At 39.5% G+C, this 19,041-nt stretch overlaps 1 protein-coding gene across 1 annotated transcript; it reads left to right on the top strand.

The window, feature by feature from the left end:
* Positions 1-1,912: 1,912 nt before the first annotated feature.
* Positions 1,913-17,172, top strand: nucks1a (nuclear casein kinase and cyclin-dependent kinase substrate 1a). Its single transcript, XM_067505072.1, has 8 exons — positions 1,913-2,227; positions 6,224-6,273; positions 7,230-7,320; positions 9,288-9,334; positions 9,462-9,614; positions 12,638-12,787; positions 13,264-13,419; positions 14,434-17,172. Exons 1-8 carry the CDS (start codon positions 2,211-2,213, stop codon positions 14,685-14,687), a joined length of 918 nt encoding a protein of 305 aa, XP_067361173.1. The 5' UTR covers positions 1,913-2,210; the 3' UTR covers positions 14,688-17,172.
* Positions 17,173-19,041: the final 1,869 nt, after the last annotated feature.

Raw genomic sequence — 19,041 nt, 5'->3', positions numbered from 1 at the left:
ACTCCAATTCTCAAGTTCCATCAGGTTGGATGGGGAGCGTTGGTGCACAGCCATTTTCAGATCTCACCAGAGAAGTTCCATCGGGTTCAAGTTTGGGCTCTGGCTGAGACACTCAAGGACATTCACAGAGTTGTCCTGTAGCCACTCCTTTGTTATCTTGGCTGTGTGCTTAGGGTCATTGTCCTTTTGAAAGAAGAACCATCACAAGAGTCTGAGGTTCAGTGGGCTCTAGAACCAGTTTTCATCACGAATGTCTCTGTATATTGCTGCATTCATTTTTCCCTAAATCTTGACTAGTCTCCCAGTTCCTGCCGCCAAAAATCATCCCCACAGCATGCTGCTGCCTCCACCATGCTTTACTGTAGGGATAGTATTGGCCAGGTGGTGAGCGGTGCCTGGTTTCCTCCAGACATGACACTTGGAATTCAAGTCAAAGGATTCAATCTTTGTTTCATCAGACCAGAGAATTTTGTTTCTTTTTGTTTCTCATGGTCTGAGATTCCTTCAGGTGGGCTGTCATGTGCTTTTTACTGAAGAGTGGTTTCCGTCTGGCCACTCTACTTTACAAGCCTGATTGGTGGAGTGCTGCAGAGATGGTTGTTCTTCTGGAAGGTTCTCCTCTCTCTACAGAGAAACGCTGGAGCTCTTTCAGAGTGACCATCAGGTTCTCAGTCACCTCTCTGACAAAGGCCCTTCTCTATTGCTCAGTTTGGACCTTATACAGACAGGTGTATGCTTTTCCAAATCATGTCCAATCAACTGAATTTCCTACAGGTGGACTCCAATCAAGTTGTAGAATCATCTCAAGGATGATTGGTGGAAACAGGATCCACCAGTGCTTAATTTTGAGTGTCATGGCAAAGGCCATTAATACCTATATACAATAAATTCTCATAGATTTTAAACAAACTTCTTTCACTTTGTCAATATGTCATTACTTTTGAAAAAAAATAAATGAATTTGGTCCATTTTGGAATAAGGCTGTAACGTAACAGAATTTGGAAAAGGTTAAGCGCTGGGAATACTTTCTGGATGCACTGTGCTTCCAAACAAAATATAAAAAACTTTCTTTTGTCACAAATAATTCCATATTAACAAAGGTCTGTGACTGTAAACTGCAGATTTATGTTTAAATCTGCTATTTCCACAGCTCAATTAAAAATGTTAATCTTTAGCTCCCACAGGGGATTCAAACAAGTGTAGATGACTCGGTGCACATTTTATATGTATACTTTAAAATGCATCCCTTTCATCTGAAGAGAAACTGGGTCAAAAAGCCAGACTTTAACCAACTATTTTAACTAACTCTAATCACCAGCTCTACTGGTAAATCTTTTTTTTTTTTTTTTGTAAAATTTGATTCTGTGTGAATTTTAAAGACTGCCTTTACAATCTTGAGCAAGGGTAAAAACAGTCCTAAATGTTTCAGATATATCACTGAAACTATTGAAAACCTCTAACTGTAATGTTAGAAGCTTTTAGCTTTAGTGCTACATATGCATCTGCTTGCTACAGGCATCTCATGCTGCAGCAGTCTGTCAGGTGAAACATGAGTCTAGTCTAGTACAAGAAATACCTCAATCACATTACCCTACAAAAATATTTTATATTCTATCATTATATATGCATGATGTTTGTGCACGTTGTAACATAATTGCACTGTGGCTTTATGGTCTTTTGGGACCCACGCTGAATTGAATGTTTGCATCCAACCTGAGGGCCTCTTTTTGTTTTCTTAACAGTGCTAGTTCAACCGAGTCTGCTAACGGAGGCGGGTAACTATATGGTAAAGTGCGCTTGAAGGACAGCTAAAGTGCCCAATGAAAAAGAAATTCGTCGTTCAAATCAGCCAATAGGAGGCGCGGTACGATGTGCTGCTCCTCTGAGGTCCGAGTAGAGGCGGTGCTTGTCGCAGAGGACCCACCCCACAAGGCCTCAGCGTTTGGTTGCACACAGGCTGCAGTTTCAGTTTGTTTTATTCACCATTTTGAGTAGCTGAGGGTAAAAAAATTAAGAATATTTGCGTTTGGAGGACGAGTCGCTGCCGTGTTTTTATTTTCGCGCGCTACCTCGGACGGTGGAGTTGTGCGTCAACCTCGCTCCCCTCGGTGTTTTGCAGAGCGGGAATCTATATTTCTTTTTTTTTTCCCCTTGTGCTTTTTCTTCTCCCCCCTTTCTTACATCCTTAACCTCTACAGTATTCCTGCAAAATGTCAAGACCAGTGAGGTAGGTGTGCTAAATCTGTCCTCTGCTCTCCGTAAATTAATAACGACACCGTGCTGGCAGCGCTTCACAGATAACATGCACGTCTCGACCATGTTGTGTTTTATGAGCTGGGAATTTGTTTATTTCATGAAAAAATAATGGGAATGTGTGCGTGTGGTTCCCCCCTGCTTGTGTGTGCACCCTCTATTTCTAACATGGATCCCAGTGGTGTGGACTGATCGCCATGTCTTGTGGAGAAAACGCGCAGCCCGCCGATGTGTCGTGTCTATCATGCTTCTACATAGATCCATGATGTCCATTGTTGGCTGCTGTGTAGGCCAAGCGTTAAATTAGTCTGGGTGATTTAACCAGCTACGTTTTAGGGCTCACTTAAACCAGGCCCCATATTATTTTCCCTCTTTGCCTGAGACTTAGAATATGGCTACCCATTCATCCAGAGGAGGCTGTTAAAAGCTAATCTCTACACCCCCCCCCCCCCCCCCCCCCACCAAAAAAAAAGAACAAGAAAAAACGATCGTAGGAGGTGGTGGTCGGCCTCGGGATTTGAGCTTGTTGCCGCGCAGACTGGGCATGTCGATGCTGTAATCGCCATTATATCGCATTTAACTGCATTTTAAAACGTTTCTCTGCGTTTTCAACCGCAGAAAAATGTGCATGGACGTCGTGAACCGACATGTCGTTGTTGTGGAGCGGCGCTGTATTTTGCTTGCTGGCAGTAAATTAATACTGCTGGCTGATGTCAGAGGAAGGCGGAGAACTACAAAATAGTCACCACACCCCCACCCACCCCACAGCTAGATCCCCACTACGATTCTAACTCTTTTTGTCTCTCCAGGCCCTTTTAATCCAAATTAAAATGCCATTTAATTTGATTAGAAGTCATTCTATGCAGTCAAATCTAACGTAGAGCTGGTCGAAATCTCGCGGTATCTCCAAGCCATCTAAATTGAGCGAGCTCTTTGAGCGACGTTCGGGTACACTCCTCTCGGCTGGGAAAAAAAAATGTAGAAGCTGTTAGAAAAGTCTAGAGTGAAAAGTTGTGTGAATAACATGTTCACATGTATTTCACATGCTATTCACATGTTCACCTGGTATTTAGGTCACAGGTAAAGCGTGAGAAATCATGTGCACTGAGGTGTTGCAGGTTTAGTTGCAGAGCTTGTATCATCAACTTATTTTCATAAAAATTCAACACAGAACTTTGGGTAAAACGCCAACAGCCAATATCGCTCTTACTTTAACGCACATACACAGTATGTACAGGTACACGCGCCAATAAAGACCGATCTGTTGTGATTATGTCAACAAAGACCACAGCAGTATAAACACATACGTATTGTTACTCTCAATATACCAATTGTTGTCAACTTTGAGTGATCAGAGGCACAGCAGTTCTATTATGTAAAAAATAATAATAATAATAATAATAATAAAAATGAATGTCGTGACTTAGCATATCACTGCAAAAAAGTAGAAATCTTCTTCATAGTGTTCTTCTCCTTATTACTATAGTAGTAATAAAAATGATCATCCTACATTCAGATGATTTATCAGATCAATTTGAGAAATATATTTTTAAAGCTGTCTTGAATTTGCATTGAAAAAAACATGTCACCTAGTTAAGCAGTGTGAGTAGGAAATGTATTTTTGTTTTGTGATGACAAACGTGTCTACAGCACAGCAGCAAAGATGAACAAGCTAATCCAGGCTGCAGACTGAAACTGAACTTGAGAAGTGGCAATAAATCGTTTGTTTTATTGTCTGTATGGGGATTGTTAAAAGAAATTATTTATTTAGAAAATGGTCAAGTATTTTTTTTGTGGCAGAAGTAGTCAGTTTCAATATGACACTGGTAAAAGTGGGCCGATAGCAGTTTTAGTATCTGAACATCCCACATAAACCACAGCAATGCACCCAATTCGTTAAGACTTAAAACTCCCCTATAAAGTAGTTTATTTCAATATGGGTATCCAATAACACGGGCACTACCTGCAGGAATCTTTGCACCTGTTTGTGTCAAGTAAGGGACTGTCGGCTATTTACTGATATCTCTCTAAAAATGTCAAAATGTCACAGTTTAGGCTCCATTTAATCTATGTAATAATGTGTAGAGTAAGACTTCCTCCTGTATGTATTTGGATCAATTAGCCTGTTAAATATAAGGTGTGCAATCAGACAGATGTTATATTAATGTGTCAGAGACACATTTAATCAACATGTTTTTCTGCTGTTCATCTTACTGTCATCAAGTTCATCCTGACCAATCAACGAAAATACAGATGCAACATTGAATCATTTTGTTATTTTTAAGTCATGTTAGCCTATAAAGCTTTTAGCTTTGTGAAGAAAACTAGTAATTGAATCAGAGCTAAATTACCTTAGTCATGGGAGTAACACTTGATACTTTTTTATGACGCTAATATTAGTGTACAATCCCTTCTACCAGCTGAGCAACAGTTGCCACCACCTTATCCCTGTTTGAAGCGGAAGCAGATTGTCCATCATATTTTCAACAGAAGTTGAAGTTTTATTATTAATTTCATTTTACAAGCACAAACATGACTGTTTTTGGGTTGCGGGTTGAAGAAATCACCTTGGCATCCAAAGAATTTTAATTGTTTTGTGATATGCTACACACATTTGATATGATTGATCTAATAATTAAAACAATAATTTGCTGTCAATCGATCAAAAAAACTTGCAGTCCCAAGGTCAACTATACTTTATAGACTTATTTAGAAGTTCTGCCCTAATAGAAACCAAGTGATGTTGCATATATGACAAACATTGTATAATTTCCTATATTTAGACCCACTGAAACGTAATCTATTTTTCTAATCATTTCTCATCACTACTTGCATCAGAGTTAATGTTACACAATAGCAGCTGTTAATACTCACTATCGGTGCAACAGAAAACCAAAACCGACATCCTTTTTGTGCTGTAAAGTTTCTATAATCTGTACTCTTCATTTAACTGATTTGGTTGCCTTAAGCAGCACCGATAAATAATATTCAACTATCTATATCTTTGCTGATAAATTCTTTCAAATCTTTAAACTACCGAAGGCCTCGAATGAAGATTTTGGCTTAAAATGAGTGTTCAAAAGTGAGACCGAATTATAACAACAACAAAAAGTGCACACTAGATACTAGTCTTCCTAGAAAGTTGTCTTGACAAATTGTACCATTCAGTCCATTGCTGAGACTAGCTGTGTAGTATATCGATCCCCCATATGACTCTCATTAGATTTACTGCTATGATGCTGCTCGAAAAAAATGTATTTCACTTTTGCTTTCCTAAAATTCTCTCCGATATTCCTGAGATGTGAATGGTGATGTGTGGAAAGTTGGGCGGGACATGTCTGAGGCTGTGGTGAGTGTGTGTGTGTGTCTGTGTGTGTGTGTGCACTTGTTGTTGTAATCTAAGTACTTGTAAAACTTTATGGCATTGCCACCCTGCCCCCCCCTTCTCTTTCTACTACCCCACGCACATCACATCACATCACACTGCTCCAGTGTTGTATTTAATCTGGGTAGGATCCCCAGATATGCAGTTTGGTTTTCAGGCACAGCTTGCATATCAATTAGGTCACTGCACTCACTCCCAAAACTGCCATTTAAAAATGGTAAGAGATGGGATGATGTTTCTGTTATTTTAATCCGCACCAGCACACCTTCTCGCCGTGTGTGTTACCTGAACTATAGGCTGCTGTCACTTGAGGCTTCCTTCATACCAAATTAGCCATGGAAACTGTAGAAGGTACACCAGTGTCTAGTTCAGAGTCTGTTTTTGGCTTCTCAATCCACATAGATTCCAGACATTTATACTAAGTTGTCGCTGAAGATTAGCTTGACATCACATACAAAACCCGTGTTGCCTTTGTTGCCCCCCCACCGTTCATCACCCGCTGACATGTCCAGTATCAGGCATTGGGCACTGAAGTAACCTTGTCTTTTGTAAATGTAATCTGATGCAATGTGTACTTTTTCACAGGAACAGGAAAGTGGTGAACTACTCACAATTCAACGAGTCTGATGACGCAGGTAGGAGTGGCTTTAAATGTGATTTCAGTTTATATGGTAACAGTAAGGGGCAACATAGATAAAGTCCTACACTTAAGTTGGTTTTATCTGATTTACCTCACATCTATATGTGCAATACAATTTCTGCAAAATAAGTTGTTGATACAGAGGGTAATATTTGCATGGAAATGAAATGCCTTGCATAGCAGAGTAATTCATCATCATGGTGCAAAAATAAAATACACACTTAAAAAAACCATTAACAGTCCTTCTCATTTATTAAGTTGGTCTGTAATTCTTATGCACCATGAGATATTTGGGATATCTCATAGGTAGCTTGGTCATCTGTGCGGTTGACCTCTGACAGGTTTTGTTTTTCTTTTCTGTTTGTTTGTTTGTTTAAATTGTTGTCATATGTGAGCAAAACAGAAATCTGTAAACCTCCTCTGAAGAATCTAAGCTTCTGGGACAATGTTTGTTTAAAAAAAATATCTTGACCTGGAATTTTAAACTCGGCAACATGTCACCCGGTGGAGTGGTGGTACTGGTTGACATGTTTTTAATTGTTTTGGGACAACGGAGGTCTTTGGCACAGACTTATTAGTTCATGGCCTCTTCTCACATTTTCTTTTTCGTGACTGTATGGGTATTGTTAAAACTAAGAAGTTTTAAAACCTACAAATTTCATAAATTTAAAAACAGATTTAGTTCAGCTACCAGGCAGTGTCTTAGTTGGTAAGTGTGTTTATGCCACCTTGGTCCAAGAGTGGCCAACATTTGGAGGGCACTTGCAAGTGCTTTGTTTTTAGTTTTTCATTTAAGCCTCATGAAAGACCTCAGAATTTTACCATTGAAAAGCACAAATATATTGAGAGAGAAAATGCGGCTAAAATAGTAATAGAAATGTGTATTTTTGTGTGAATGCATTTAAGTGAAAAGACAAAATTCTTTCTTTTTTTTCCTTCTTGTCTCTGTAGATGAAGAGTATGGTGACGATAAGCCCAAGAAGGTGCGCACAGCCCCTCGTGAGCCCAAGCACAAGCGCCCAGAGAACTCGAAGGAGGAGAGGTAAGTGCTTAGGCACTTTCACGCCGGAGGAAAGTTATGTCGTTTTTAGAACTATGGTTGGAATTTGCCCCTTTTTTCTGGTGTCTAGACTGCAGGAACAATATACCATAAAACTGCTGTTTTAAGAACCTTTTTACCTCCTTCTTCAGAGTAGGCATTTTCTCAGCTGAAAGAAGCTCCATATTTAGATTAATATGTGGTCAGTTTATCTACCCTAAGTCTGTTTAGAAATTTTATCAAATGTTTTCAGCATCTCAGATTGGCTATGCTAGTGGCTATGCTATGCCACTCTTAAGAACACTATGCTGTCTGTGTCATCCTGGGAAGAACAGCCAGTGCAGCGGTGATAGTAGAGACAGTGACTGGGGCTTAAAGCTGTTGTAAATATCATCTACGACTGGTCCATTATTATACTTAATTTTTTCATGCATTTCAACACAAATATAAATAAAGCATGTGTGTAGTTTTTAGAACTAAGTTCCTAGAACTGTCTGATCCAAAAGCAGATAATGACTGACTAAAAGCTTTCTGTTGTATATTGCTTTTATGCTGTTATAGTTTTAATACATTCCTTAATTATATTAATAAACACTTAAATGTCTTTTTAAATGCCTGACACTTTACCATGCAAAAATATAAATCAATCTGGCACCACGGAAATAGTGCAGCCACTTTAACACATGAATGGGAAGAGGAGCAGATCAGATGGTGAGGGACCAATAGTGCACAGCAGCTTCTGTACAAGCGGGAGAGAAATGGAACCCACCAGAGGCAGATGGGCACAGTCAGCACTAAGACAATATAATATAATAGGGCAGGTGCAACAACAGTAAGGGGGTTTAGTTAGCCTTGTTGGGGCAGAGAAAAGCAGAAACGGGTAGTTTATCATATCCATGGTTTGGAGATGAGAATGCGAGGTGTGCTGTAGCAGTGTGTCAGGGAGGAGACAAGGAAATTCAGCTGGAGCAGGCTGTGGGGGAGGAAAGTAAGCTGTATTGGAATCATCGAGGGATTTGTATTGCAGTGCCTCTGAAATCATTGTCAATAACTAGTGTGAATGGCAGGAAGTATTTATGTAAGCTTGGGGAAGGATTATACCTACCCATCAACATATTAGCCAAATGTGCTCATTTATTTCTTAAAAAAAAAAGAAAAAGAAAATGGGATTACTGAAAACCTGTAGAAAGCCTGAACTATGTAGTACATGGTGAAATTAGACTTGGAGTCAACTGCTAGGCAGTTAGAGAGTGTCCGTAATCCGTAATGGTGTCCCACACTGGTGTGCAAGTCTGACCCTTCTCGCCAGCTTTTTGGCAAATTCAGCTTGTCAGTAAAGTGTCTTAGTGAACTGCAGCAGTGCCCGGAAACCCAGATCCCAATTACAAATCTCATAGTGTTTTCCAACATCCAGCCTTTGAATGCTCATCATTAGCTCATCGCACCCGCAGCGTATTTTCATGAGTTCGAAATCCAGTTTTATTCACTTAGTGACTTTTTAATCATTCAAATTTGTCTGGATGATATAACACATTTTCCTGTGGTAGGTCAAACCCAAAACACACGCTTAGTTCTGCTTTTTAGGGCCAATAGGAGTGTGTTGATGACTATCGCTCAACTATAACAGCAGTCAAGTGATAGTGATAGAAAGTAAAACATGACAGAAAACTTTGGCTGACTGTGCCCTGAAATGAAGCGGATTTTCTCTAGTGAGGACACGTCTCACTCTGGCAATGTCCCGCTGTGTGTTACATATGTGAAACACAACTCCGGGGAACATCGGGGACTGCTTTCTCCTGACATTGTCTGGAGTTAATACGTGAAACAGGCTAGGAGTGTATTAGTACAAATTAAAGACCTTCTTAAATTTGAACGTGAAGTACAGATAAAATGTCTGCCTTGTTCATAGTGTCAGTGGTTATCCTTACTGTAGTTGCTAAGACTTTGTTTTTTCCTGGTCTTTTTTTCAGTGAGGACTCTGATGACAAGCTCTCTAAATCCAAAAATGATTCAGCAGGTAAGTTGGTCTATGTTCTGGTTTAGATGAGAGCTGGCCCAGACTCTCGCTGAAACCTGCCGGAATTTGATTAGTGGAGAGTGAGCAGTGGAGAATCAGCTCACCGACTCTTGTATTGCTGCTGCAGATGACTTTGGCAGTGACGATGAAGACAATGACTTTGGAGAGGAAGAGGATGAAGACGGAGGAAGTGACTATGAAGAAAAAAGGGGGAAAAAGGGAAAGAAAGCCAAGGTGGAGAAACCAGCCAAGAGGGGGCCGAAAAGAAAACGAGCTGCAGGTAATGCTCACAATTGTTTCTTTAACATATTGACATCATTATGTTTAATGTGGATACATGCTACATAGGTGTATAGTAAGTATATTTTGAGGGGGGGTCACCGGCCGGGCGCCCGTGCAACATCACATAGCCTTCATAGAATTACAACTTCTTACTGTGTTTGAAATGAGCATGTTTGACTTCAAGCCGCACAAAGTCAATGTTACCGCCGTTGGATTTGGCATCGTGCGGATTGTATTTTGTTTTTCCATCATTTGAAATGGGCTGATTTGTTTGAAAGTTGATGGCGAAATGCTCGCCACTATCCATGCTGAGGATTTATTATCATGATGAATCTGCAAATTAACGACCAACACCGATGTTCCGTTTACAATGTCACCGAGGGGAGTGGACCTCCGAAAGGGCCCCTCAGCCAGCTCCCGCCCGCCGTCCCGTTTGGGAGTCTGGCTGGAGCCTCATCAGGGGCTTCCCATTGTTTGTATATAATAAATAAATAATGGTTTCCCACTGTCCCAGCTGATTATGAACAGCCCAGTAGCAGTCGCCTTTTTTTGCACTCGCTATCCTGGTACTTTGTTCGTGTTCTCATGTCCTCATGAAAGATAAGACCCCTTCTCCTTTTAATGTGCAATGTCCACTCCTGTGCTTCAAATGGAGCTCATTGAACTGCAGTGCAACTCTGATGGGCAATTGATCCCCGGCTCAGGGGCAGCAAGAAGTAGGCAAGAGAAGCCATGTTCAAAAGAACCGTTCATGTTCTTCAATATTCCAATTACGTTCAGAAGAACCCATTGAAGTAATGACGTTTGAGAAGATTAGATAAAAACAAATCTTTTTTGTTGAATACCTGGTGCAGCCCAGCCTCACCCAGACTCTGCCTCCTGCGCCCCCCAGGTAATTTGAGTTTAAGACCCCTGCTCTATACTGTCCCTAAACGCCTCCACCACACGCACAGAGGACCATGGCCACATCTAGTTACAACAAAAAGAGAAGGAAAGTATTTCTAGCATACTGTATATGATTTGCAAGTGTAGAGGAGCCATACAAGTTTGAAAATGGAGGGGGGGAGCTGCAGCTAGCAGAACTCAACTGAACCTCTGAACAAAATCTTAGCTGACGGCTTGTATTGTGGTTAATAAAGGTAAGAAGAAGCCTGTGTGAAATATAATGATACTTAGTGGGGCGTTTCTGACAGACACAGGAAGCAATCATTTACCAACCTGTAAAGGTTCACTGTGGCGTTGTAGATCTCTAATGGCACCATAGAGATGTTTTTGTATGAATACAGCAACAGGGTCCCGCTTATATGTTGAAGTGTCTCTGGGCGCGACACTGAACCCCCAAAAGCCCGATCCACTCCTCAACTGTGCAGTGCAGGTCCAAGCCCAGTAGAAATTTAGGAGGGTTGCGTCAAGAAGGGCATGTGGCGTAAAAAAAAAAACAGCAACAGAAGGCAGTAATAATTAAGTTTTGTTTAATAACTGTGAAATATCGTTGTGTTTTCTTTTGTTGGCCAAGGTTTCATTTTGATATAAAGGAAAACAACACAGTAACACATATGCAACAATTTAAATTGAGTAAGGTTAGAGATAAAGAATGAAACCTCTTCAACATAATTGGGTAGAATAAATATATGTATTAAAAATACAGATTGTTCAGAGTCAAGATGCTGGGCCCGTGACTGCTGGGGGTGGGGTCGGGTCTGTTTACACTTCCTAGGGCTACTAGTCAGGACTGTGACTGCGACCATGGCCCAGGAGATAGAGTGGTTGTCCACCAATCCCTCAGTTGTTGGTTTGATCCCCGGCTGCACCGGTCACACGTCGAAGTGTCTTTGAGCAAGACACTGAACCACAACTTGTTTGCTCTCGGTGAATCGTTGGCCAGCTGCATAGCAGCTCCCCGGTCTCTGTGTGTGTGTGTGTGTGTGTGTGTGTGTGTGTGTGTGTGTGTGTGTGTGTGTGTGTGTGTGTGTGTGAATAAGCAGCAGTGTAAAGCGCTTTGAGTGCCATTAGTTAGAAAAGCAATAAATAAGTGCAGAACATTTGAATTTACTAGTGTGGCTAAATTGGAAAACTGGTGACCTAACAAGACTACTTGATATATATCAATGAAACTATCATGTTTTCTTAATTTTGATATTTTCCCTACTCCTACTCTACCTCCTTCTTACTACTTTGCCAATACAAGCGGCCGTAATGAGTTTCAGCTGTAGTTTTACTGGGTCTGGGTAGGATAAGAATCTGTGTCATTAGCACTGATGTGAAAACGGCACTAACTTCAGCTTAGCACTTATTGAGACGTGTTTCAGACATTTTTATTTTTTTTTTAATTCCGCTCACATATCAAGCTGATTTTACTTACCTCCAACTGTCCCAAACACTGAAGTGGGGCTTTGACTTTATTTTAATTTTTCTGCTGTGAATCAAAGGTACAACAGATCAGCCTAATCAATCAATCAATCAATCAATCAATCAATCACGGTCATCAGTTTACCTGAGTCTGATAGATGTTGACAGAATCTCATACTTTATGATGAGACGCTGGTCTAAGCATTATTCTCATTAAATGTGAAATTCTCTCCCCCTCTTTCTCTGAAGGATCCAAACTTTCTTACCTTTTTAACTATTAGGTTTGGGTGATCAACTTACATTTTCTGTGGTTGATTTTTAGATCACTAAAGCAACTTTGATTATATCTCTGCCTTATAAATAACAAATTACAATCCAAATTTTAAAAAAAGTCAGGATGATGTGTAAAATGTAAATAAAACAGAGTTCAATGATTTGCAAATCTCATCAACCCAAGTTTCTCCCACATGCATAAATAATCTAGATCTGTGGTGAACCAATATGTCTTTCTCAGAATGGATATTTGTGAAAATAAAATCAGAATTACGCAAAAAAGTGCAGCAACTTGAGCTGTTACCCATTAACACTGTTAGAAACCACTAAAAATGCGAGTTTGCCTGTTTTTAATATGTCAAATTTATTTACTTTTAATTTGTATGCGTCTTGTTATAGATGACAGCGATGATGAAAGGGAAGTGAGTCGAAAGCGCACAGTGCGCCAGGCGGCCTCCAAGGCGGTCTCTAAACAGAGGGAGATCCTGTTGGGCGATGGTGGCAGCGAGGATGAAGAGCACGAAGACCAAGAGGAATCCTATTTGGATCGTACGTACACTTGCATTGTAACTGATGCAGTATGTAAACAGTTACCATTACCTATTAGCAAGCTAATGATTTCTAAATGCTTTGACATCAGATTCCTTAGAGCAGTCGTTCCTAACCAGCAATAATCTGAAGGTTCTGCAGATTAAGTTTTCTCAGTTTGTTTATTTATTTAATTTTGTAAATGTAGTTTCTCACTGTAGGACTTCTCTAAATAAAATAATCTTAGAGAGAGAGGAAAAAAAAAATCACTTTTCAGTTATTGTGACTTTGTCATTTGCAGTAACAAGATTAAAATGTGACTTGATATGTTTAGTTCAAATCGTCTTTTACTCTGCCTGATGCTGCATTTCTGCAAACTTTGTGTAAACTATAAAGTCTAACTCAAGGCAAATAATTTCAGGTTTAACAAAAGTTTTGAGTCATATCAGTTCAGCTTCTGTACTGAAAATTCAAAGGCCCTGTGTTTCTGTGTGCAGCTGATGAGTCTGGTAGTGATGAGGACTTCCTGGTGGAGGATGATGATGACAGTGACTATGGTCACTCGAAGAAGCGAAGTGGCAAGAAGGTGATTCGACGGGGACGGCCGGACAAGAAGGAAAAGAAAAGTCCCAAACCCAGACTAAAGGCCACAGGTGAGACGTCCCCTTTTTGTGTCGCAGTGGTTACAGCCTTTTACGGCTTTTTATTGCATTGCACTTATTTCAAAATCCAATCATTTAAATCAATATTTCAAGCTACATCTGATCGTTTGTACTTGACATATTTTAAGTTTTGGATACACATTTTAAATGAATGAATAAATTTTCACGACTTGTAGAGAAGTGTTACCGTCTATAAAATGTACAAAGAAACTGGGGGAAACTGCATAATGACACGTCTCGCGTCTTTGAACTTGCGACACAGTAACTTTGTCACCTGTGATATTCAATGCAGTTTGATACAGTATTAGCTTGTGTGAATTTTGAATCTGGATTGTGTTTCAGAAATACAATTTCTGAACTTGGAAGTATAACTACAGCCTGAGTACCTGATCTTTGAACTGTAATGCTGTTTACATTCAGCACCCCGACAATTTATTCTTCGTGTCTGATGTGGCATATTAAAGGAATAGTTCAGCATTTATCAAATTTGCCTATTTGCTCCCTTGTCTTATTTTAGCAGAAAGATGAGATATGGAGGGAAACCAGCATTACAACAACACAGATCTGTAAAATGGCAGTTTCGGATTTTAGAGGGAGTTGCAAACTGTCTATCTTGGCAAACAGCAGTTGTGTAGTGTCTCCAGCAATTGCTTCAGTCAAACTTACTGTAACGACTTTATTAACGGGACATAATATAACATTAGATGTAGACAGCAGGCTGTGTCCCCTTGTTTTCAGTGTTCATGTTAAACTGAAGCCACTGATACTTGTGCTGTGACGCGAGCTTCATTCTGTCAGGCTGCTGATTGGTCAACTGTCCGCTTCCCCACACACACTGAACAGAGTCAGTGCAGGAGGCACAGCCACAGGATCAGTGACTGAAAACACGTCCAAACCGTGGATTTTATACCGTGAAATAGTTAGTTGGGGTAAAATGTTATTTAGTAACAACTATTATAACTAAACTATGATGTAATGATCACTTACTGATTTTGTCCCCCTAAGTGACCCCGAGCCCAATGAAAGGAAAGGGGAAGGGGCGCCCCAGCACCAAGACCCTGGAGAAAAGCTCACCCAAAGAGGAGGAGGAGGAAGAGGAGCCTGAGAGTCCCCTGGAGGAGGAAGAGGAGGAGGCTGAGAAGAAAGAGACCTCCCCCACTCCCAAGACAACGAAGGAGGCTGCTGGAGGAGAGGAGGAGGAAGAAGACGAGGAGGAGGAGGACGGTTCGGAAGAGGAGGCACCCTCTGGAGAAGACTAGAAGATGGTACCTGTCAAAAGCCCATCCTCAACGTCAATCTCTGTCTCTTCTTGCTGTTTTTCCTTTCTTTTTTTGCTCTGCATTTAGAGTTTTTGTTTTCTTTGCTTTTTGTTTTTTTGTTTGTTTTTGTTTACCCCCCCCTCTCTCTCTCTCTCGCTCTCTCTCTTTATCCCTCTCTCCCTCCCTCTGTCCTGGTGGCCTGGCTCAGTGGTTTGGACTCGGTGTGCTTTTACTTGTTTTGCTCCCCCCTCCAACTAACACGTTATACAGCGTAAGGAGATTAGTTTAAACGGTCTACTTTTCTAAGAGCTCAATGCTAGTAATCATCCGTCCTGAGTTTGAACAAACGACTTCACTTGTGTTTGTGTTTTCCACCGTTTTATTTCCCGTCTACTCAACAGATCTCTGCGATCCCCGGGAGCATTGTTCTTAATCTGTGAGCATCTGTAGCTAAAGCGCTATATTTAAAAAGCAACATTAGGTCAACATGCACGTGCTTTAACCCTGTCTTTGGTACTTTGTGCTTTTAAACTAGGAGCATATTTTAACAGCGCAGTGTCATTTGCTTTTAAAACTTTCTGTTACAGTAACATCTTTGAATTTTTGGGCTTCAAAACTATTGGTGCCCTGAACTCTTATGTAGCTGTTTGTGTGGGGAAGGGGGGGGCAGCATTTTTTTTATTTTTTATTTTTTGAAAAGTATTCACTTGTAGCTACTGTTTCATGAATAACAAGGTTGAGGATGTGTTACTGGCAGAGGGGGGGTTATCGCATAGTGTTTGCAACATGCCGGGCTGCCCCCACCACACGTTTCAAGCCAGCATATGTGTTTTTATGTACTTGTTTAAATTTGTGTGCTTGTGGGCTTTTCCTTTCTCTCGGCTTGTATGAAACGGTTCTTGTGGGGCTCTTGTTGGACTTTCTAATGATATAACATGCTACATAAACTATACCCCCGCCCACCTGCATGGCTACAGCATCTTCTCGACATTCAAACCCTTGTGCCAGGAGCCCCCCACCCCCTTTGTTTTTTTGTTTTTGGTTTGTTTTGTTTTTATTTTTTTTAAGGCAAGAAGAGAGATTTCCTTTTCTTTTTTTTTTTTTTTTCTTTTTTTGGTTGTTTTGTTTTTTTGTTTAATTTTTTTCCAGAGTAAAAACAAATGAATGTTTTTCTTTTCCTGTTCATTGTTCTAATTCTCTATTCAGATTTTTTTTGTAATGTTTGTTTTTTAAGAAAAGAAATAAAATGTATCTTGATTTTAAAGAAAAAAGTTGACCCTATCCAATCTGTTCTGCCCGATGGTTGGACCATTCCACCCTTATTTACTTGTGTGCTTTCATTCATTCTCTTTTACCCCAGTCACATCTGCTTAGTGGTTACTGTTCGTATCCATTTGTTTCTTAAAGCTTTCTGTTGCCCACGTTGGATTTCACAAGCAGACCCATTTTTAAATTTACAATTCTGCATTACTGAGGCTCAAAAAAAGAGTGAAACAATGAAGTGAGCAGTTCAGTGTATGTATCTGCCATTCATTTGTCTGTTAATGCCTTAATTTTGAGTTGAGATTCAGTAGTGGCTCTGATATCACAGGATGCCTGAGAATGTAATCATGTTTAGGTCTTTGCTACAAATTAGGCTTCGAACAAATCAGCAACTTGTTTGATCAGCAGAAGTTCCAAAGCCATAAATGATCTCAAAACTAGTGACTTGGAGATCAGGTGCAGCACTTGTTAGATTGTCCTTTTTTGAGATTAGTAACGTCTGATGTCAAAGCAAAAAACAAAGTGCTATTGTGATCTTGGGAACCGTATTAGATGTTAGTCAGGAAATTTTGAATGGTTCCAAGTCTGCAATAGAAATTAGTCCTGAATGTATACAGGACACACTCGAACCTAGTTCTTGGTTCAGAAGCACATTGAATTGTTTTACAACATCCTTATTAGCAGGTTATTGTGTTTTTATACTTTCAGGTCCTAAATTGGCACTTAACGTCCTGATTAGGAAATTAAAAAAAATAAAAGTAGTTTCTACCAGTGTAAAGCTCTGAGAGCTCTTTTCACCGTAGGATCAGACAATGTTGTAGTTGACAGCGCTGAGGGCTTGAATGAGGTTCCTCTTCATTATCCCACAGGAGGCACATAGCATAAGGCTATGAATTTCTCCACCTTCATCCATTCTAGGATTTCTTCTGTTGTACTGTTTTTTGATGTTTCTTTTCTATCTACCTTCACTTGTACTGGCAATGTAAATGTAAGCCGAGATGTTATTCTTACAGGAGACCAAGTGGAGAAGCTTTTGTCCATAGGGTTATCAAGGAACGCTGAACTCTTGACTCTTTTTTGCATGTTGTGGAAAGTGCGAAGCGATGGTGATGCTAGTGATGGCAATATTGTGGTCTTACGAAAAAAAAAAAGTATTAACGACAATGTTGATAATGTTTTGGTTTCCCAGCTTCTAATAAAGGCAACCTAATTTTTATACGGATTTAACTACTTGTTTTGTGACATTCAGCTCTGTGTGGTGGACGGGTGGCAACTGGGAAAAATAATGTGCCCTAGATTTTGCTGTTTAATGACAAGCAGTAATCTGTGTCTACCACTCAGTAGGGCTGTGATTTTACATGCAGTCCTCAGGCCAGTGAACAAGCTGCAGACGTACTCAATTTGGGACCAGTTTAGGAACAGTACCGCTCAGACACTGCTGGTCCTGATTGGTAAGAAAACTAAATAAAAGTTTCAGAGCTATGATGAACATCAGCATGTTTAATTCTAGGCCCCTGCATTCACCGAACATACTGTATGAGGTCAAACAGCAAAAAGTTAACTGAAAGTTTTATTAAACTTTAATTACACTCAAAATGGCTTGACAAGTCATTGTAGAAGTCCACATACACCTGCCCAAGAACAAAACGAAGAGCAATGGAATTGAAAACTAAGTGGGTTTTTACATTTACAATTCCCATTATCAGAAATGTTGGGACATGGAATGCAATGATTAGAACAATTTTTGAAACCTATTTTTTGTAATAAATGGTACTAAGAAAACATTCTTGAAACAGAAATTGATAAAAGTAAAAAAAAAATTATATATATATTTATATATATATATATATATATATATATATATATATATATATATATATATATATATATATATATATATATATATATATATATCACCTTTTGTACAAGGTTATGTCTAGTGAGCACTTTCTATATGTATAGGAAGCTGATTAAAAACAATGATAAAGAAGATGAAGCATATTCTCAAAATACAGAAATAATTAGAAAATTACAGCAGACTACGTAAAAGCTGAACCGATGCTTTAAATATTTTCAACTGGTGACGGGTCTGAACTGCAGGTTTTTCACCTGAATTATTTTCCTACTGAGCCATAATGTGGTTTGGCATTGTGTTGCTGAAGTAAACAAGCAGCATATGTTGCTCCAAAACCTGAGTAGCATGACTGGTACCTTCACCCCTGTGTAATTTGTAATCACATCACGGATGCTGACTTCTGAACTGTCAGATGGTTCATTCCCTCTGTAGCATGGAGGACACAACGTCCTTATGGTTTCCATAAAGATTTTCACATTTTGACTTGTCAGACCACACAACAGTTTTCCATTTCACCTCAGTTAATTTTCAATAATCTTTGCCTCAGCAAAAGCAGTAATGTTTCTTGATCTTGTTTATGTACAGTTCTGTGCAAAAGTTTGCATCCCCTTATTTTGAAATGGCAGAAAGTGTAAAAATGGAAAAGAATAAAGGATTTATATCAGAATAATTTTTTACGCACATTTAGCTGGTACACGTGTTCCTTTATTATGAGTTAATTTTTAATTATTCATTGAGAGGGATGCAAATTTTTGATTTTTATTTTTCTTCTTCATACACATATTCACCATTTTGTTACTTGTGATGAGGAAAGAACGTGTACTAGCGGAATATGCATTATCAGAATATTAGCTTTAAGGTTAAGTTTGCATCCCCAATGTAAGGGGGTCCAAACGTTTGCATCACCCTTCATAAATTAATGAAAATTCATTTGCAATCATTTCTGATAAAGGAACATTTGTACAAGCTAATTTTGCATTAAAAATCTGTTGCTGTCCAACTGTATGTTTCTTTCTTTGCATAGTGGAGTTGAATCATCTGGCCAATCAGTACTGGTTTTAAGCTTTGTCCCGTGGATTCTCCGACCATCACAATTTCCTTGTAATTTTACGCTGAGAAACATTAAAAACTCTCTTCACAGAGTGATGAACCTCTTCCCATCGATTTTTAATGTGTTGTGACAGTAAATTCAACATGAGTAAATGGTTATTCCTCAGTTTTAACATTTCATATATT

Source organism: Channa argus, chromosome 5 (assembly GCF_033026475.1).
Source record: "Channa argus isolate prfri chromosome 5, Channa argus male v1.0, whole genome shotgun sequence".
Classification (NCBI taxonomy): Eukaryota; Metazoa; Chordata; class Actinopteri; order Anabantiformes; family Channidae; genus Channa; species Channa argus.
The sequence above is the reverse complement of the archived record's forward strand: the minus strand, read 5'-3'. Positions and strand labels throughout refer to the sequence as shown.

Coding starts and splice junctions, on each gene's coding strand:
- nucks1a (XM_067505072.1), top strand. Junction 7,321..9,287: donor GAGAACTCGAAGGAGGAGAG/GTAAGTGCTTAG, acceptor TCTTTTTTTCAG/TGAGGACTCTGATGACAAGC. Junction 12,788..13,263: donor AGAGGAATCCTATTTGGATC/GTACGTACACTT, acceptor TTCTGTGTGCAG/CTGATGAGTCTGGTAGTGAT.